The sequence below is a fragment of the Falco cherrug genome, chromosome Z, assembly GCF_023634085.1.
Source record: "Falco cherrug isolate bFalChe1 chromosome Z, bFalChe1.pri, whole genome shotgun sequence".
Taxonomy (NCBI): Eukaryota; Metazoa; Chordata; class Aves; order Falconiformes; family Falconidae; genus Falco; species Falco cherrug.
Genome location: NC_073720.1, coordinates 18,592,291 through 18,613,852, shown reverse-complemented (window position 1 = coordinate 18,613,852; position 21,562 = coordinate 18,592,291). Strand labels below are relative to the sequence as shown.

The 21,562-nt window shown below is 40.8% G+C and overlaps 2 protein-coding genes across 2 annotated transcripts in view; both read right to left on the bottom strand.

Moving 5' to 3' along the window:
- Positions 1-19,288, bottom strand: part of ITGA1 (integrin subunit alpha 1) — a 76,938-nt gene extending 57,650 nt beyond the window's left edge. The window contains exon 1 of the mRNA XM_014283876.3: positions 19,070-19,288. Within this exon, the coding sequence (XP_014139351.2) occupies positions 19,070-19,097 (28 nt within the window). The 5' untranslated portion in view covers positions 19,098-19,288. The remainder of the gene's footprint in view (positions 1-19,069) is intronic.
- On the bottom strand, positions 6,811-13,667 carry PELO (pelota mRNA surveillance and ribosome rescue factor). The gene is made up of 2 exons (XM_005443923.4): positions 12,655-13,667; positions 6,811-11,459 (listed from the first exon to the last, which is right to left on the bottom strand). Exons 1-2 carry the CDS (start codon positions 13,378-13,380, stop codon positions 11,028-11,030), a joined length of 1,158 nt encoding a protein of 385 aa, XP_005443980.1. The 5' UTR covers positions 13,381-13,667; the 3' UTR covers positions 6,811-11,027.
- Positions 19,289-21,562: the final 2,274 nt, after the last annotated feature.

Genomic DNA, 21,562 nt, shown 5'->3' with positions numbered 1-21,562 from the left:
AAACCTACTGTTGCTAAAAGCAAATTTTGAAAGGTTTAAAAATGCTTGATATTGAGCTTAAAGTGAAAAAAATGAACCATCATCCAAACAATTCCTTTCTCCTATTGTACTTGTTAATTCTTTGCAACAAATCAACTGTATTTTCAATAATATTGCTCAAGATGATGTTTTTTTAAACTTTCTTCTATCACTAACAAGAAAAATTACCTCAGTGAGAAGATACTTGATAAGAGATTGCTACAGGCAGTAATGGAAAGTCAGTCATATTTGTTGAAATACTAGAATTCCACCATGAATTGTCCCCAGATGCTAGTGCTCTTGCACTGCAAGGTCAGATGGAATTGCTTCTTCATCCCCAACTGCAAAGCAGCAAAACGCTCACAGGAAAAGCCAGCTCTGTCCTGCAAGAGCACGCAGGAGCAGGCACTGCCTGTTTGCACAGGCCAGCTCTATCTGCTCGCTAAACTCAGTAAGCTCACTGCTCACAAAGCTCACGGCTCACCAGCATAAGTAAAGCACAGCATCAGCTCCCTACCACAACATACAGAGCTTTTCTGATTTGAAACTTGTGTGCTCACTGTTAAGAGAGAATATAATCCTCAGCCAGCATGTGTCCTTGTCTTTACCTGTGAATGAACTGTGATAAAACTTTTCTTGCACTGGACAGTTTATAGTATATGGCTCCATGATGGCAGGTATTTTACTTTACCTGAGAAATCCAAGCAGACGAGAACATGGGACTGCAAATGACCACAGTGGTCACTGAATCCAACCTTGCGTGAACATCAAAGTCATAAAACAGCTGTCTAATCTAGAAAAGTCTACAAACAACACCACCACATACACATCACAAAAAAAACGTGCACCTGGAGAAAACCTGAACATCAGCAATACAAAGGTTTGTTGATTTGGACAAAAACCCCCACCAGAACAACTGCTATTGCACCAGGCAATTCACAGGCTGCTGCATATTTATTTATTTTACTTAGCAGCTTTACCCATCTAAAGACAATCACAAGGACTTCCATGGACTTGGGGCTTGCTGTTTTTTATGTTAGTAGCTATTTTCCAGTCTACCTGTGCTGTAAATGTGTTTTACAGGCAACAAATAAAATCAGACTTTCTGTAAATGAAAGTGTTCACCTGAGATAATCAGAAAAATCAACAAAACCAAAATGCCAATTTCACACCAATATTGCTCAGCTGAAACGAAAACAAAAGATACCCCTCTAGTGTATGTTAGAAACTTACTTGCTGAAATAATCCTGTGAGACATGTTTGAAGTGGAATATGATCAACATTGGTGCCTCTACCATTGTTACTTCACAATGCAGTTTGAGAAATAATTTTAAAAATTGCAGTAAAACTTTATGGGCATTTAATATTCTTCTTTTATGTGGTATATTTTTATAGCCAAGATACTTTTTTGCAATTAAAAAGTTACTAAATTCTCCTAAAGGCAGCATATCACCATGCATTATCAATATTGAATAGCATCATACTGAAAACTTCAGCATACTAACATGCATCATCAACTGTATCTACTAATTTTTACAGACTGAGACACTCAAGTACCAGCAACAGCATGAGCACCTCTTTTGCTGTATCGTTGGTGTAGGGATTTTTACTGAAAGCACTACAGAATTAATCCCAGGTCTTTTTACTGCAAATGTTCTTTTTTACTGGTCAATAAACAATTCAGGGAAATTTGGAACTAGCTGTGAAGAGATTGTAAGAGGAAGGTTTTGTTTCCCCCCCAAAAATTAAAGCTGGACTCCAGAGGTCGAAAAACATCCTGTTTTTTAGATGCAGTTTAAGATAGAGCTTTCTACATGAATTACTGGCACTAATAACTTATATTTCCCACCCACAGAACAAGAAGTACACCTGTGATTTTAAGATATCTGTCTGGCCCAGGCCTGTTCAGAGAGTATTCTGGTGTTACCACGAGTTCTGTAAGGAAACTCTTTCAAACATCTGCATCAACTTCACAAAACCACCATGGAAGCTTAACAGTGAGGAGATTTTATTTTCTTGTGCAGGTGCCACTTTTCCAGGCTAAATGGAAGTTTGCAAAGCTGTGGTCCGCTTCAGTGTTACTTCAGAGTGACTCAAGCCTCCTGAAGTCAACAGAGGCTGCTAGCGTTAAAAAAGAACCTCCTAAAAAGGCACCTTGTGCCACCACCTTATTTTCCACAATACTCCTTTTGCAAATACGTGCTACTTTATCATAGACTTGACACCAGCTTTTTGCAAGTAGCACCTCAACTACAGTTTCAGCAGCAGGGCATGACAATGGATCACTGCCAGCTTTCCAGCCCAGCTACCGGGCAGCACAGCAGTGCTGATGCTGGGCTTTTCATTCTTCTTTGGTCTATAGCTGTTTGGATACCACAGTTGCCCTTGTCTGACACAGACTTTTCTAAGCTGTGCTGATATACACAGAGGACCAACTCACAGCATCTTGCTACAGAATCGCTGAAGAAAACATGTTGTCTGAAGAAAACACATTTAATGATGAATTACTTGAGTCTGATACCTGTTTACAAATAAAACACTTACAAATTATTTTTAATAGATCTTTAAAGCTGCTGGAGGACATAAAATTGGCAGAGATCAAAAGGAAAGTACTCATTAAACCCGTGTCAGGTACTTAATCTGGGCCTCTTTGCATCCTCGGCTCAGATGGCTAATCCGTGTCTGACAGGAGGTCAGTATTGTGGTGCAATCTGATGTGTCTGTTGCAATGTGGTGTGAACATATGCACTAAGAATTGGACTGATATAACCCTGGCTGGTGACAAAGCCAAAACACAGTGCTGCATTAGCTACTAAGAAGAAAATTATCCCAGCTGAAACCAGGACAAGGAGGCAACACAATGCTCCATTAAATTAACAGCAAGTGCCCTGCTTCTGTATTCAGAGCACTGAGTACAGGATTGCTGAACTGATTCCTATCTAGTGCTGGAAACTACATTATATTTTTCAGGGTAAACAAATCCTGTATAAAAGTGACCTTTTGCTCTGATTTTTCTGTCTGGAAGACTGCTCAGACTTCTCATTTTTCCAGTAGTGGGAACCTTCTGCTCTCCAACATTTGTATCTTGCCAGTTCTGACGTCAAAACAAAAAGTGCTTAAGGTAGGGTACAAAACAGTTTTAAAAACAGAACAAAAAAATGTTATAGAAGCAAAAGTGAAAACTTCAATTTCAAAATTCTACTGCCTAAAGCCCTAAATATTTTTCAGGGACAATTTCGATACTACCCCCTGAAAATAAAAAGACTAACCTTTTTAGGCTAGAAAGGCAAGTCTTCAAAATTAGGAGAGGTTAGACTCAGTTGTCAGCATTAATTGTCAATATTATTTTGTTCTTTCTGAACACTTAATAAGACTTTTGACTTGTAAGAAAAACACTCAGGGCCATGCAAGTTGACGTGGATACAACATAGGCAGACGGCTTGGAATTGCTTAAGCAGATATAAATCTGTTGTTTACCAAGATCACAATGCCTGACTGTGTATTAATAAACTTTTAATAACTGATATCTGATGCTTTTAAGTCTTAAAAACTTGCACTTTGACTGACTTACTACTCTGGTTATCTTAAAAAACAATGCTTTAGTTGAAACAACCTGAAAAACTGTTAAAAAACCCAACAAACCTTTTACCACTTTTTTCTTGTTTTCCCTTGATGTTTCTTCTCACTCAGTGTCTCTTCAAAAGCTCTGGAAGATTTATTTCAGTCATCCTCTGTAGTTTTCTGGGTTTTTTTTATGGCTGACTAGAATTTTTTTCCTTTGCTTATCACACCAGTTGCCAACGCAACACACAGAAGTGTTTGTTGCTACATGCTACTTTTGAAAAAGATGGTGACTTTCAGACAAGTATGAAAGGAAAAGAAAGTTTTTCACAAGCCTCAGGTACAGCAATGACTCTGCATGTCACAGTTTTGTAGCAGGCTTGTCAGAAATCCATAGTAACAGGATTAGCAAGGTGTCAGAATCTCAATTTCAATTCTCAGCCTCTGGCTCAAGGCTCCTCTCCCTTGGACGCAGGTTTCATCACATCAGCTGGCATCTCTACCCTCAGCTGAGGATGAGCTGTTAGGACTGAGTAAAGGTATTTCAAACATCTACTGAGGCTCTCTTTTGGGAAGAAGTAGCATGCCCAATACAGCATCTCAAGTTTTCCACTGAATCACAGCTTTTCATCTCTACTCATGGCTCTGGAACTTGGAGGAGGTCCTTCATGAGGCAGCTGCTCCTGTTCTGCCTCTCACCACTGCTGTGGTGGTGAGCTCCTAGGTACAACCTCCCAGTGAGGGCAGCCACAGCCCCAGGAGGCACAGCTGTCCTGGCAGACAGCTGATGTTCTCCCAGCACCATATCTGAAGAGAGTCCATTTCAGCTTCTCTTAGCCACCCTATCAAAGAAAGGCAATTTCCACTCAGGAGAGGAATACATTATATAGGACAAACCATTCTTTTTACCTAAGGGAGTGGAAATGATCTTATAGCAACTATTCAGTCAAGATAAATGCAACTAGTTCATTTCTCTCACACCTGAACTAAAATACCTATACCAGTATTAAACACTTGAAGTCACCAGGCTGAACAGCAGGCAGGCCAAAGAAAGACAATTCTCTTCAGCAAACCCTGCTGCAGCTTTCAGAGTTTCAGAAACCATTAAAGGAGTCGTTCATAAGCACTCAACAACTGTCAGACATCCTAAATGCAGCACTTGTCACCAAGCTGCTCCTACCAGGAACAAACCTTGAGACCTGCTGATAACTGTAAAGCCTGCATCCGGAGTCATTCCTCCAGCTACCAAAGCAATCACAAGATATAAGCCAAGTTAGCTTTTTTGTTTTGTTTTGTTTTTTACATAAAGATACCACATTCTTTGAGGATACTGCATCCTTATACACACACTTATCTCTCTTCACATTTGTTTTGTGTTTCATTTCTTCTTCTGAAATCTGTCAGTAAAAATTCAGCTGAAACATTTTTTCTAAGTAAAGTAAATGTCTAAATCTTTGTATTGAGGCTGCATGGGAAATAAACTGCCTGCTTTCAAAAGTAGACTTGCATGGCTGCCACCAAGTCCAAAACGTTTTTGAAACATGGAGCCTCACTCAGGGCTTTTTCCTGAAATGTGAAGACTACAGCTGGAATGTGTTAGGTTGGCACGGTCCCAACTTTCAATCACCTTTCTGTCCCATTTGGAGCAGAAAACTGACAATTGTCTCCCACATCTTAAGGGATACCTGTGTCAGTTATGCTTAGCTACCTCAGCCAAAATATAAAAATATTTATTTGCTCATACAATGTGGAACTGCACTTACCAAAGACACAGAAAAAGGAGTGTCTTTAACGTAATGTTAACAATGAAACAGAAAACGGTCTTAAACTTTGTATCTTCTCTCCCAAATGGCTCCTTAAACCCCTAGACTTTTTCTTCGCTATTCTAATCTTGGCTTTGATTAGAAATTCCATTCTGGACCAGAGAAAACACTTCGCATCAAGTCTGGTATGTACATTCCTAAAAAGGAGGACTGCTTTCAACTAATTAACATTCCCTAATGGAACAGCTATTTTGTCAGAGAATTAATGATCAGCTCTAATATGACTTCTAAGTAATTATTAGAGCAGCATGACAGTAATCACATTAGCTGTGAACACAGCATTTCCCAAAAAGACAGCAATAATTTAGAGATTGATAAAGTAAAATCTGACAAGGGCTGGCAGGGCTCAAAAGCTGCTGCTTCGTGTTGCATTTCCCAGAAGATACTGACTTGGAAGCAAGTGCTGCTCTGGTATCAGCTCCCCCTCTGTTTCTTGTACAGCTCTCAAGTGGGACAAGAGGAAGAATTATTTTCAGAGAACAGAATAAACAAGATGATGTCAGAGACCTTTTCCTCACACTCTATTTTAGGCTAAGACACCTTAGGAGACTTTTTTTTTTTTTTTTTTTTCACTGAAAAGCTATACTGCATTTCGAAAACAGTCGAGTTCAGAAGTTCACAGAGAATATGCACTACAGTTTGGTTGTTAGACCAGCGAAGTTTATTTCCTTTATATTCTGTATCATGCAAGCAGTTACCCTCAAATCAAAGTCAATATCCTACTAGAGTCAAGCATAAAAAAATGTGGCAGGCCTAAACATCACACTTACTAAGCAAGTCTTTGGGCAACTGTCACAGAAACAGCTCCACAGCCTATGTTTACGCTTTCCACAACAGAAAAAGCCCAGGCATGACGCATCAGAGCCTGAATTAAGTATTGTAACAATAATAAAAAGACCCAAATGGTTAGGTATTTCCTTAACTCTAAATCAGCAGAATATCAAGTTTTCAAAATGCTATTTTCCTATATGAAATCTGAATACAACAGTCTCTTAAAGCAAGCTGTGGCTGTTGTAGGAGAACCACAGATACTGCAAAATCTACTGCAATGCCATGTCTCTCTTCTCTTCCCACCACCTGCTAAAGCAAATAAAAACCTGAGAAAACTGAAGTTCAAACAGTATCAGAACTGTATAACTCACTTTGTAAAAAGTTGTAGGTCTATATTGAACTGAGAAGGGAATGCCTCCCGAAGACGTATCTTTCCCCAAATTAACACAGCTTGAAGAAACTTTGTCATCAACATGAACCACTTCAGTTACATTCTTAAAATGCAGAGGTAGATGTAATTCTAAAACTTTTTTTTTTTTTTTTTAAGGGAACAGATAAAGGCAACTGGTACAGCAGAGAACAAGAAAAACAAGGACACCAAGTTTGAAGTTTTGCTTCATTCCTTAATGACAAAAAAATTATGTGTCTTTCAGGAATTCGTTTTAGGGTATAAACACAGACTCCTAACTGTAGACCTTCTAATTGCAGCTTCACATTTTAAAAATTGCTTTCTTAGATCTTTTGTAGAAGCAACAGACCACACACTGCACAAATGTGGCTGCAGATAAAACAGCAGCATAAACACTCTGAGAACATGTTTTTTCCTGCAAAGCTAGACATCTATGAAACAGGCTTGTTTTATTTAAAGACAGTTAAGACATATGAAAATCTGAGAATCAAGTGAATGGACTGGGTGACTAAAAGAGATCACATGCACATGATTACATCTTTTATCCCCACTTTGCTTTTATGAAACCGAGCTCGTTTTCTGGATGGTTAATGCAGCTTCGAGAAAGAAATTAAAGAGAGGCTCAAGCTATATAAATCAGTCAAATTAGAAGGTAGCTATACTGTACCTTCAGAGAAAAAGGCAAACCCAAAGTCAGCAGCTCAGAAGTTAAACGAAGAAATTTTCAGCGGGCATGTAAGATAGCTTTATTATTCAGGACTACTTAACCTTTGAAAGAACAGTAGCAAATGAAAGGACATTTACAGGGCTTTAAAAACATCAGGCTAGTTACATCACAAATTAAGCTGACAAGCAATGGGCTCTTGTTACACTGGTGGTCAGGGAGTGGTCAAAAGATCATTTACCAGCATTTTACTCATACAGTGTACAAGGGTGAAGACAGGAGGGACTTGAGGAATTCCCTAGGTTAAACACAATTAAATGCTTTACAGTTTTACCAGAAGATTTATCTTTTATTTTGCTTTATAACTAGTAGTATTATTTTGGTCTCTTGCTGGTGGTGACCTCATGTTCTGCACCCAACTTTATTACATAAACATGAATATAGTAACAACTGGATTTAAATGCCAGAGATGACAAAATTAACGCTGAGGCCTGCTCCAAGTATTAGTTTGCAAGAGGTTTAATGACCTAAATTAATGAATTTATTTGAAACTTTGAAGAGCACAGCAGGGTTCAGGATCAAGATGATTTCATGGAACTTTTTAAAGTTTTCTTCCTACCAAATGTAACAAACATTAGTAAGTCTTACCATGTGTATTCATTTATTTTGAAAACTGAAAAATTGTAAGACAAACTACTAATTCACAGAATTATGCCAGAATATAATCAAACTAAACTAAGACAGTGAACACTTCATGGTGCAAGAGAACTATTTTCATATTGTGGACAGTCTTTAGTTCATATATGTTTAGTTGCAAAGAAAAGGTGCAAAAAATATTTTCCCATGGCTCCAGCACATTTGATCGAATCAAAGTCATTTGATCTGCAGACAACATGCATCTTCTGTGCCTATACACAGACATTAAGGCCTGCATTAAACAAGCATCTTTGTCAATATGGCCTTTTCAAGTATTCAAAATGACTTTAAATGTAAAAGATACTAGCAACCCTGGAACTCTGCCAGGTCAAGCATCTGCAGCTACTGAACACAGCTTACTTTCAATACCAAGCCCTTAAGCTGTTTCCTGAAACAGGATGCATTTGTCTACATAGTGATTGTGTATTTATTTTACTACAAAAATGCCTACCAAACAAAACAAAACTAAAAAATCCCACCCTTCCATACTTTGGGCAACTAGATGTGTATTTCCTTCAGAGACTTTATGCAATAACTTTCTTTCACAGACTTAACGCCAAGATAGCAACAGCTACAAAAAGAAAAATACTCATAAAGTCAGTGAAGAATTTTAAATGTAAATAATTTAAGAATCATTATGAATGTACTTTCTTAGCAGATGTTTGCGCTCATTGTTATACCTCAAAAACCCCCAAAAAACCAACAAAGCAGCAAAAAAGAAAAAGCAGCAAAGTGGCTGCTTCTTTTCCTTGGTGATAACTACCACAAGCACTAAACACAGACTTGCTGAATTGCCATTATAATCTTACAGTACACAGCAAAACCTCTTCCTAATTTCTTGTTTAAAATGGAATAACTGGAATCCATCTGGTCTAATAAAATGTCAAACCATTCCACAACAGCAGAACAGTTTGATTTGTCTGTCTCACAGTTTGCTGAGAATTAAACTAAGAATTTCTGGGTGTACTACAATTTTGAATGCATGTATCATCTGTGTGCAACTGCGGCAAATTGGCATTGCTTAAAAGACGGGAAATACTAATATACCAGCTTATTTTAAAGGAATTAACTCTGTTTAGACATTATGAGCTTGTTTAAAGCCACAATTTTCTGCATTTAAGTAATATTTATTGAAGGTTAGATTGTTCTACTCCATATATAGCAGAAATCAAGGTGCTTTCTAACTGGCAAAGTGTACAATCAGCTTAAGCAGATTTTTGAAAGAAAAAAAAATTTTAATCTAACCAGTCCTAACTGCTGAAGCAATTTTACCTAAGCACTATGACTTGTGCCACTCAACACCAAGATAAAAATGTGAACTTCAAGTAAGTTTATCTGTGCAAGCTGACTCTATAAACTGTCTTAATGTACTTGCTTGCCTTCAGTGAGAGAAGAATCAGTGCTCAACTCCAACTCTAATGTAAGTTCTGTTCATGCGTTCCTTTGAGTGGATGATGGGAAAAGGGGAGATGGCTTTTAACTCAAAAGAACTTCTCTATCAAGGAATTTAAACTGATGTTTCAGCTAGCTAGCTAGTATCAAATTCACAGGTGTGGCATCCATCAACATACAGGCCTACGATCAAAAATGCTTTTCCTAGAATTATTCTACTCCAGGGGTCCTCAAACTACGGCCTGCAGGCCAGATACGGCCCCCCATATTTACAGACACCTCCCCCCTCCCCGCTGGGGGTTGGGGGGAACCAAGCAGCCGCAGATGACTGTCTGCCACTTCATCCGCGTGCCAGCCCCCTGGTTAAAAAGTTTGAGGACCCCTATTCTACTCGGACTATAAGCTTTGGTGTTTTTATTTTTAATCTTCCATTGTTATGTCCTTTTCCATATTTCAGAAGTCTTCCCTGGCTTTCTTAAAATAAATTTATTTTTGGCAAGTGTCTCCTGTTCCCCTGCTCTCACTGCACTTAAAAAAAATCCTTATTTACACACACAACCTACACCATCAAACACCGGTTTAATCTGAACAATCCCCTTGCAGGTACGTCAGAATCTGAAAGCAGTTTCTGCTTCCTCAGCCTAAGATTTATTGTCCAGCAAAGAAACAAAAGTCATAGTGGCTCTCAATACTTTCAGCAGTTCAAATAACTAAAAAGTAATTCTGATTTTTACCACTGTCATTACCCTATGCCCAAGTTAAGATTTATAAATTTGTAATCTTTACTTCTGTTTATATATGTTTTTAATAAGGTATACAAATAGAAAAATACTGTATTATAAACTTAACTTAAACTACTCCTTGTCAAAAGATTCCTCATGGGAACTAGGCTCTTGATTTTGTAAGCCTTTTCATACCTCAGAATTCAGTGCTAAATAATCCCAATTCAAATTTATCAGAACACAGTCAATGACAAGATACATCATACCTTGGTAGCCCTCAGACCACCTCCCAAGCATTCAAAGAGGTAACTGAAGTGGGTGCATGGAGCTTCACAATTTTTCTTGCATCTACTATCATATTAGGGAGGAAATGGTTAATTTAAAGGGTCTGGTTTCTGAATGATTGCTTTAAGATTTTCACACAAATATTTAAGTGGTTAGACTCGTAACACCACAAAAAGCCCTAAGAGATGATGTTGACCCCAGCCCTTTGCCACATCTTACGAAGTGGTGAATTCCTTAGAAGACCAAGCACAGTCTTGCATCAGAAAGTTCACATTTGTTTTGCAGTACTCTTTTCAAGCACCTGAACAGAAATAGACAGTCTGACATAATTTTCTCCTCCTAGTTTGTTTCCTTTTCATAGAAACACCTTCCAAAACACTAAGCTGCCCATCTGCCTTAACATGCAGAATAAGCAGCTTTAGGGAGTCAAATTAGTTCCTTGTACTGCTGGAAGTCCAGGATTTAACTTGCAAAAATAGTCAAGATTCAATCCACAGTATACCAATGATCCTTACAATAAAACAGATATCTATTAATGTGATGAGCAGAGCTATATACTTTATGAAATCCTATCTAAAACTTGATTACATGGCATGGCACATCTGCACATAGTATTAGGAAGGGAGGGCCTTTAATGTCATTTCAACATGTCTTGGAAAAGAAACTGTGGAATGAAGTCACTGTTATCAATCCTCTTCAGAGCTAGATTCATCTTCCTGGTCAGAAAGCTCAGCAACAGGAAAGCGCAGGATGGCTGCGATCCCTGTCAACTGGCCCAGCTGCTCTCCAGACACATGAAGGCTGGAGAAAATGCGTACTGTGCCCATGTTCTCCCGTACACTATCTACCAATTTAACATATCGAGCACGTGTTGCCACATCCTGGTGCCGGAAAAGCTCATCACTGATCAGCAAGGTATCGATGGCCATGGCTTCATTGGCCTTCTCCACATGTTTTAGGCCATAAAAAGCCCGGTCAGGCTCATGCTGCAGCATTTTATAGAAGTCATCTAAGGCTTTGACCTCACCAGCTGCCTTAGTGTCAGAGAGGCGACTGGTTACAGCTGGGTCACAGAGGGCTTCCTTCAATGCGTATTTATGTCCCGAGGAAGAGTGGACCTAGAGTAAAAAAAGTCAAAGATTTGGGTTTTTTAAATAAAAAGGACGAGTTTTTTGATTAGCCAATCACATCCAGCTTCCACTATACATAATATTTACCTTGATAATCATTCAAGGAACTTACCTCTTTCTTGAAATCTACATAATTCTTTTCTTAAAGGATCCCTCCTACAACTCAAGGGCCTACACCAAATCCCTTAAACTGTATTTTAAGAAGTGCAGGAAAGCTGTTTCTCTTGTTAAACAACTGGGTTAAATATGCTCTTGCATACAGTCCCCAGGGTAAGGCCATGTGAAACTACTAAGAAAGTAAGACTTAAGCCTCTCCCTTTTAAAGCATTCAATAAGAGGAAGACCACTTAAGACAAGAGAGATATAGTACAAAAAGCATCAAGTCCTGCACAACTACTGCAAAGCTGTGAAGTACATTAAAACTTTCCACACTTACTATTACCTCTTCATTATAAAAGCAAAAGAAAGATTCTTGGTGAAACGTGTCTCCTGAATGTTGTGACCATTAAGCACTGGGCCATGCTTCCCACCCCCACGCCCCTCCCCCCCGCTACCCCTCAGCCTTTTGCAAACACAGATTACAGGCCTACTCCAGTTAAAAGAATGATACAATTGTCCTCCTGAAAATGACAATTTATTTTAGGCTCTAAGTTTGCCTATTTCAGTGAAAGGCAAAAACCCCCACCCATTCAATCAATCAATGAGATAACTAAAGAACAGGAAAAAATGTTATGGTCTGTGTAACCTTTAACTATGTAGGACAAAGCTAAAACCAAAATTAAATAATTTATACCACATGCAGGTACTTTAAAAAAAAAAAGCTTTAGAAAGCTGTTATTAAAAATGGATGCTATGCAGTACGACATATTAACACTACAGTTAAAATATTTTCCAACTTGTATTTCACTCTTAATTGAAGATTAAATACGGCTTTATAGGGAGTTCGAAATACCTAATACTTTCTCTACTCCACATTAAGATATCCTACGCAGGAACTATGCCTGTATCTTGCCTAACTACCTCATAGTTTGGTAGGCATGAGAATAATTTCCTCATGACACTCAAACAGATAATTATTTTCTTTAATAAGCAACTTATTTCCCATCATCATTGTGATTATCTATTATCACAGGCAGCTCTTAAGCCTCTTTTTACCCTCTCTGAAGACTATTCAGCTGCTTACCTGTAGGAACTTGGACTTGTTTTCCAGCAGAAGCTTGTTGTCAGTCTTGACTGCCTGCTGGAACATGTAGTCACAAAACTGCTCCCGTACGAAGCCTGGGCTAGCCACCAGTACACACTTCACCACCTCAAAGTTGATATGCCGCTGGATGGCTTGCACCACCTGCTCGTAAAACCTTTCCAGGGCCCGGTCGTGCTGACTGCAGTTTCCCTTCCGCTTACGGGGGATGTTCACCTCCACCTTGGCACGGGTTAGCGTCATGCTTGGAGTGACCAGGCAGACATGGGCCAGCCCTTCCTGCATGACCACGGCTGCCACATCAGCGCTCCAGGCTGGGTCACAGGCCTGCTCGATGCGCTCCAGCACCACGCTGTCCCACTGCTTCTTTGCCAGCGTGAACTGCCGGTTGGGCTCCAGCTCGATGGTGTGGTAGGCTCCCATCTTGACGTACTCATTCTCTTGGATGTTAGTGCCCTTGACCCGCAGCTGGCAGGCTTGCGAGTCGAAGTCGATGGTCTCCACAGAGAGAGTGAGGGTGGTGCGGATGCGGTTGCTGCCCACGCTTCCTGTGGCCGTCTCGGTCTGCACCTTTCGGATGGTGGAGGCCCGCAGACTGTCACCCACCTGCAGCAGGTTGTAGGTGTGCCACATGTCCTCTGGCTCCTCAGGGATCAGCGTCACCTGTCCCGCATTGTCCTTCTCCAGGTCCTTCCTCACCAACCTCATCCTGGCAGTTACTTGCGCCGCCGGCTTCCCCTCAGCGACAGCGGCCAACGGCCAGCAGGCCGGTCCGGGAGTCAGCGGGCGGCGGGACCGGCGCGCTCCCGGCCGTACCTCGGGCCGCCACGCACCCACTTGCCCGCAACGTACCGCGCTGGCCCCTCGTCCCGGCCGCCGCGCATGCGTCGCGCCCGGCCGCCCCAGCGCGCATGCGCCCGGCCTATGCTGAGAGGCGCAGGAGGGACTCGAGCCGCCCGCGCGTTCTGCTCCGCGCCAGACGCGCGTGCGCACGGTCGCCCCACCCCCCCCACCCCGTGCAGCCCCGGCGCATGCCACAGCTGGTACGTGAGGGACCGGGGGGGGGGAGGGGGCGGAGAGGGGGCTGTATGCGGCGAGTGGGACAGGTAACCTGCCGGCTCCCCCCCGCCGGGAGGAGAGCGCCCCAGAGGGGAAGCCTTCCGAGGGGGCCTGGGGGCAGTCGCGATGCTCTCGTGTGCGGTGAGGGGGGAAGAGGATACTGGCGTGTAAACTGGCGTGTCCCCGCTACAGCCTCTGGGGGGTGGTGGTGTGGGGTGTCTGGGCCTGCGCTAGTGCGTCCCCTGTAGCTTTTTACAAGGACGATTCAAACTACCAAAGGCTTCTAACACAGTCCCTCACGCTTGAGAAAAGGAAAAAAAAAAACCAAACCAAAAACCAAAAAACAAAACCCAAGAAGAAACCAACAAAACCCAAACCTCAAAATAAGTAGTTGTGGGACGTTATGGTTGCAGATGGGGAGATGAGAAAGGTATGGCTAAGCAGCCGGTTTCTGGGTGTGGTGAAACGAACGCCCCGGTACCTCAGAGCGAGCCGGTACCTCGGGGCTGCTGGGGCGGGAAAGGGGCGGGACCGGCACCGCGCGACATGAAAGCCAGACCCAGGCAACTTCAGAAGCGGAACTGTTACTTTGACGTTGCTCTTTAACCGAACTTCAGCGTCAAAGTTTTTGGTTAAACTTTAAAGTTACAGTTCAGCCTAAAGTGAAACTTAACCTGCTTCCTGGATCTACTAATTACTCAGAATGAGGCAGTTCTGAGAAGCTTCAGAGGCAAATAAGCACATTTCATTTTGATGTTGATGGATGTAAGTAACGTGCCTTGCAAAAACACCGATTACCTCGATGATAGTTGCACAGAAAAGGGACCTGAACAATAACTACAGATTTCAATTGCAGCCTAGACAAACCTAACAAGCCAGAAATCATATGAAAAAGGTAACATCATTGTGCAAGTACTACAGCTTATTTTGAAACAATATATGACACCAAAACCTATTTCAGAATAAATGTTGCAGATTTAGAAAGAATGAGGAAAGGGAGAACAGAAAAAATGCTTGTATGAAGAATGATTCAGAACAAAAAAATAACTGAGAAAGCAGACAAACTAATGTGCCATGATAAGTGTATCAGGGCAACTGAAACAGATACAGTAAGCCTGGAATATCTACACATTCTGTCTAATAACAGAAAAGCAAGAGGTCATCCTCTTAGAGATGAGGAAGTGGCAAATTCAGAATTGTTAAAAGGAACTTTCTGGTTGCTTTTAGGTTTTTTTTTAAACAAACAAACACTGTGGATTATTGAATTTGCTGACCCTGAAAGGCTTTGGAGGCAAGGATTTAATGAGATAGAAGGTTACTGTGATGAAAAATCATTCCATCTCTCCTCCTACAATGTACATACACATTTCTCTCAAGTATCTAGCACTAGTCAGTTTTGTGACAGGATACTGAACTGAGATCTGGCCCAGTAATGTGTGTTCCTTGTTTCTAAGCTTGATACTGATGTAAAAACAACTTTATCAGATATTACATAATAAGATTTATTTATGAGACCTCAGACTCTCTTCCTGTGAGTACACATGCTTAACTCTGTTAGAATGAATAGTTTCACAGAAGGAAGCTGGACGACCCAAGGGAATATAACATAAGCACAAGTATAAATAACTGTTTGTTTAATTTGGACTTGTATATACTCATAATTTTCTATTACTGTTTTGTGGCTTAGGCAGAGAGTGTGCATTCAGCTTTTCTTTAGGGGTTCCTTTCACTTATCTATATAAATGTTGCGTGGTAAATTTATGGTTCATTCTCTTCTTTACGTTCTTAGCGATTATTAAATTGCAAAGGTTAACCTCAAGCTATTCTTTCAAGAAAAATTAGCTGTAGTCCATATTTACCTTCCATGTTAATATTTTTTTTTCTTTTGCTGCTGCATATATACAAACTTTACTCTGCTTGTTGGTTGCAGTCTTAATTTTTTCACAAGCAGCCTCACATCCCTGGAGATGTGATATATTTCAGATAAAATTTGCAAGTTAGCATCCAGTAGAAAATGATCATTCAGTTCATGTATCCAGGTGACTTTCTGCATTAGAAAAACCCAACCCAAAGTGCCGCTCAACATACTAAATTCACAGTTCTCATCAAGACATTTTGAGATGCACTGGAGTCCTTTCCCAAACAAAAAGTCATTAGATTTTATAAAGTTATGAACAGCCATCCACAAGTATTTAGTGGCAGCTGTAAACTTCAATGATGTATCCACAATTAGCAAGACCATTGTCAACTTATGAAGGAAAACATTTACTTTGCCTACTCTGGTAAAAAGTAAAGTACTGGATATTGCTGTTTGTTTGAATATGTCAAAGAATGAGCAGTAGAAGAAAACCATAATTTCCAAAAATTTAAGAACCATATAACTCTATGTTTGTAAGACATCAGGGAGAGAAATGAATTTGGCCCCAGTTGAGCCAAAACAATTGGATACTTTTAACTCTTCCTCTTAACATGAAAGTTACATGGTCTATTGCAGTCTTGGTAAAATCTTAAGACCTTGTGTAGAACCTGGCAATCTTGCCATTTATTACTTTTTAAAAACAATTTTGCAGGCACTAATAATTGCAGCATTTTGGCATCCATTTTCAGACCTTCCAAAGCACAGTACAAGGCAACATAAAAATGGTGAAAGCACGCATTCACGGGGGTTTTGGAGCCATGCTCTTTTTGCAAGATTATGATTTTGAAAACATTTGAGACACACTGTCCTGCATCTTCAAGTCTTGATCAGCTGCTTTATGAAGATGGGTTGTGTTCAGATTTTAGGCAAGCAGAAGTCATTTTCATAGGAATGCTCCCTCACCCATATTATAGCCATTTTAGCTAGAATTCATGCAAACATGCTCCAGTCCTGAATAAGAAAAACTAGTGGGAAAGAATCTCAAATATAGGGGGAAGTCTGCCGAGAAATGTTGGACATTGCTTTTGCAAAACCAAAGGAAGATAAAAGATAAAGAGATGGAGAGGAAAACATGTTTTTTTTCATGCTTTCCCTTTATCCTGTGTCCTTCCTGCCTTTGCAGGTTCTGGACAGAGACCACTTCATTTTCTGCATACAGTTCTGTCTTTACTGGTATTTTCTGTTACAAAGATGAGTACTCTTTATCAATACCAACATGATCATCACCAACGAAGAGAGAATTCCAGGAAGGAAAAGGCTATGCAGAAAACTGTAAGTGAAGAAGCATTAACAAGTAATGGAACCCTTTGGATTGATTTCTTCCTTCCTTTTCTGTTGAAACATACGGCTGCAGAAAACTTAAGCAGATCCCTAGTCAAACCACTCTACACTGAGGCCGGGTGAAGTAAACCTCTGCCATCTCTGACAGGTGTTTATCCAACTTCATCGAAACTTTCAGTGAAGGAGATTATGCAGGGGTAGGGTTTTTTAGTAGCCGGTTTTAGCAATTCATTACCTGAAAAGTAAGAAAGTTCTCCTGAATAGTCCCTAAGTTTTTACGGAGGGAGTTACGTTGATTTTCTCTTGTCCTTTGCTGGACATGGAGAATCAACTATTCATCAATCTGTTTAAAAACCAACGTATGTGATACAGAAAGTAATGATTGCGTATTCTCACGAAAACAAAACAAAACCAAACAAAAACCCACCATTGACCTTTGGAAGAATATTCTCACTGATAATATTTTGGTAAATATTTGAAATGCTCAACACTTTGCCCTTAGTCTTCTGTCTTCTAGAGAAACAAGCCTAACTCATTCAGTCTTTCTTCATAGATAATTCTCCTCAGCCCTTGCCAAGCTTGTTGCTTCTCTGTGCACTTCTACCTGTTTTGTCTGCATCTGTCAGGTCTTCTTGTACTGGACTCTCAAAGGCCTCACCAATACCAAGTTGAATAAAAAAACTCCCAGAACTGTATAAATAAACAAATGTACACCTCTGTGCACCTCCTTTATTCCAGATTGGTTTTGTCTGCTAGTGCATGCCAGGTTGCCTGACCTTTTTTTTTTTTTTTTTTTTTTAAGAAAGAGGAACACAGAATTAATTTTTTTTTTACTGTAATTCTGAAACTCCTTGTATTTATTTTTATAACATTTTGACTTGTTTATGTAGAATTACTTCTCTATCTAAGACAATTTGAATCCCATTCCTGGTATCTGTAATACCTTTTCTTATTTCTAAGCATTTCTATTCCATACCAACTTTGTAAATAAGAAAAAACCAAAACAGTAAACCAGCAAAAACTAGTAAGTCTCAGATCGGTCTGAATGGGACCCACCACTAAGATGTTTTCCTATCTGACAATAAACCTTTCTGTCATTACAGGTTAAGTATCTGTCAGCAGTACCAGTGGCAACTTCACAGCTCCAAAGGGAAGTTGTGGCACAGTAAATTGTTGCCACTTTACAAGACCTCCTTCTGTGAAAGAACACAAAGAAAATCATATTTTTGGGGAATATCACTGTGTAATAAAAGTAGTAACATCTATGAACAAGGGCTACATTTAGCATTAAGTCCTACATTCAGGTGTTCAAGTTTTCCTGTGTCCTCTTTCTAGCACAACAAGCAGAGTGAAGAGAGAAAACCCCTGGTCTCGCCTTTTCCCCACTTGCTGCTGCCAGCATTTTGAGGATTCTTATGAAATTGATTTCTTGCTCTGTACTGCCTCAGGTTCACTGCATGCTAGTTGCCAACACAAGAGCTGCTGGGGAGCTCAGTGTCCAGATTTGCTAACACATGAATCCCAGCGTTGCCTTAGCCTCTTTCCCACTTCGTAGATTCCCGATTTGAGCTCCAAAATGTTACTAAAGATTGACTAGCTAAAGAGACTGTCATTTTGTTACTGGCTGATTTGTTTCACTAAAGAAGCAAGTAAGTCCCTAACAATAAAAGAAACCCCAAAAGGAAATATTACATATTTCATCTCCGGATGAACTCATCTTTCTGAAGTTAGCTGGGTGCCGTTAACCACTTCCTCACTTCCACTTTTACCACTCAGAACATCTGAAAGCCAAACGGAGGAAAACAGAAAAGGTACCCTAATTTAAAATAAAAGTTGTTTTTCCCAAGCCAGATTAAATTACATTATTTCTTCTCACCTTCGTCTAGTTGCCCACTCCCTCGGGTTCTAAAACTGGTTTAGGGATTAAAGTTCCCACAGAGAAGCAAACCGAAGTCACTCACGGGCTCCAGCTGGAGGGCGGCTCCGGGCAGCACACTCCCGCCGCGGCTGGCGGGATCGGCGAGGGGGCACGCCGTCCCCCGGCCGCCAGCCCCAGCTGCTTCACCCCCTCCCGCGGGGAGCAGAGCTGCTTTCGGGACCTGGGTCTTCCTAGCACGATAGAAAGGGGGCTTTCCTCACCTGTCAGCATCCAGCAGGAGGCAGCCATGCCTGGGCTGCGGCGAGCCCGGGGCCGGGAGCCCGGGCGGCGGGCCGGGGCGGCGGGAACGGTGCTGCGCTGCGAGTGGCGTTCAGCGCTCTGCGCCGCGCGTCCGCCTCGCAGCGGAGTCAGGCATTTCCTGTTTGTTATTCGCTCTTTACGTTGTTTCTTCGCACCAAGAAGAATTTAGCTTCCTCCCCCCGCACACAACTTTCCTCCCGCCCACCCCCCCAAAGACCTCTGAGCTTTGGAGACCTCCCCGTAAAGCTATCCTAGCGCTAAAATGTACAAATAAAGCCAATTCTCCCCCAACAAGCCTCCGGCTGCAGCCGTTGGAGAGCACAGCAGACCTTAAAGGGACATTTATCCGCTCACTATTAATTACTAAATGCCTCCCACCAGCCAGCCCCCCTCCCAGTAGGGCAGGAGAGAGCTGGGCGTGCTCCACGGCCACCTCTCTCGCCCTTCTCAACAGGAGAAACACATCGTTGAAGTTGGGGGTGTGTTTGGCTGCTCACGTTTAATTTCTCTGACATCACCCCTTAAGAACGCGCTCTATGGCCGGTAATCTGCCTGCAGGAGTAAGCCAGCCACCCCCTGCCCATGCTCAGCGGCCCTGGGGACGCGGTCACTCTTGAGACAGTGGACGGTTCTCTTGAGTCTTTGCGTCTCCCTGTGCTTTGCTGCGTAGAGGAAATACCAGACGACTGCCTTAGCCCTCATCCACCGATGTTTACATGGCATCCCTTCCCCCTCTTTCCCTGCCCCCTGAATGACTTCACTAATAAATAACTGAATAAACCGGAAAGGTAATAAATAATCAACCAGATTCAGGCTTGTGAGCAGGGATTTTCAGGGTTCATTAACACTCAGTAAAAGAGCAGCTTGCAGGACTTTTTGTGTTTACCAGAGTGATGCTCAGGTGGAGTGACAGCCCTCCAGCGGTGTGTGGGTTCTTGCACTGTACCTGGTGAAAACTCATTTTGTTATTCATAAAACAAGAGAACCCAAGGTTCCTCAAGCAAGAAAAGGAGAAATAAAAATACTCTATAAGGATTTGGAGATCTTGGTGCTACTAGAAAAATCTCCTGGTTTTTCTTTGAATTGGAGCAAAAAATGTAGTGAGTAACTGGAAGTTACTGGAATTTTTGTAAGCTCTTCTGAGGCTAATGAATCATAGCTGTTAATCATCACTATAATAGTTAAATTAATCTTCCAACTTCTGTTTTAATTTTGTGAGAACAGTTTGTGTGCAGCTTTACTTGTAGGTCTGTGGAAATTTTAGAAAACAGTGCACAATTTCAAAGCTGGATTTAAGAGCAAAGGTCCTCATTCAGTAATGATTTATGCATATGCTTGCCTTTACACATTATGAAATATACTTAATTACCACAGTGGGACTACTCAAAATTGATGAAATTAAGCACATGTGTAACTTTTGCTGAATGAGGAACTGAGCTCTGTTCGTACCAGTTAAAAAGACTAGACACATTTTTCCAGTTAAAGGTTTTATGCATGAAATCAAGGGAAATAAAAATAGCATTCAAACTAAAAGAAGACCAGTTTGGAGAAAGCTGTAACTTCATTTTTTTGCAAGTGAAGGGTATTACTACTGCTAGTTTAATCCCAGTTTCAAAGACGGCAATAACTTGCAGTGTTGTCTTTTCGTAAACAAATCTTTGTATTCCCTTTCTGTCACTATACTTCAATTAAATGCACATGGAGGAGTTGAGCTTGCTTTCAAGTCATAGTGAAGGATTTCTTTTTGTGATACAACTAACTATGACAGAGGAAGAAACAGGGAGACTAAGGACTTTCACATGAATTAGAATGATCAGTTCAAATCTGTTTGAAGTATGTGTGATATGTGGTACACACATAGGGAATGTACATCATGCTGGAGAATAAGACTTCTTGAGGATAAAAATCCTGATGTAGGGTTATTCTTAATTTCCTGCAAATTGTTCTTGGTATTATTGCTTATTAATTTTTTGTTGTGTTTGGGGTTTTTTTGGGTGTTTTTTTGTTTGTTTTTTTTTTTGTTATGTCTTATGCATCTTGCATCAGACAATGTCAAAAGCAAGACATTAGAAAAGATGAACTGCTGGTCTGAGCTAGCATTTTTTATTAATTTGCACACATTCCAAAATTAAAATACATTACAGACTTACAGACCATTACTTATTTTGGAATGCCATGCTAATTCAGAAAAAACCCAACTTCTGTGGCTTGTAGAATAGCTTTTGCGTCTTTTCAGAGTTTTTGTTGCTTTGTATGCATTCATGCAGGCAACTGTTCATAATATATCACTAAATGCCCTTGGAGTTTAAAGTTTTATACATTAGTAGTAAGGAACACACATATATTAAGCAGGAGTCCCTAGATGAGGTGTACTTAGGGCTGGAGGTAGTTAAGACATTAGGTGATTTCAGTATCTGCATAACAATTATTATTAGATTCAGTGGATTTTAACA

Coding starts and splice junctions, on each gene's coding strand:
- PELO (XM_005443923.4), bottom strand. CDS start 13,380: ATGAGGTTGGTGAGGAAGGACCTGGAGAAGGACAATGCGGGACAGGTG. Junction 11,460..12,654: donor ACAAGTCCAAGTTCCTACAG/GTAAGCAGCTGA, acceptor TTTTTACTCTAG/GTCCACTCTTCCTCGGGACA.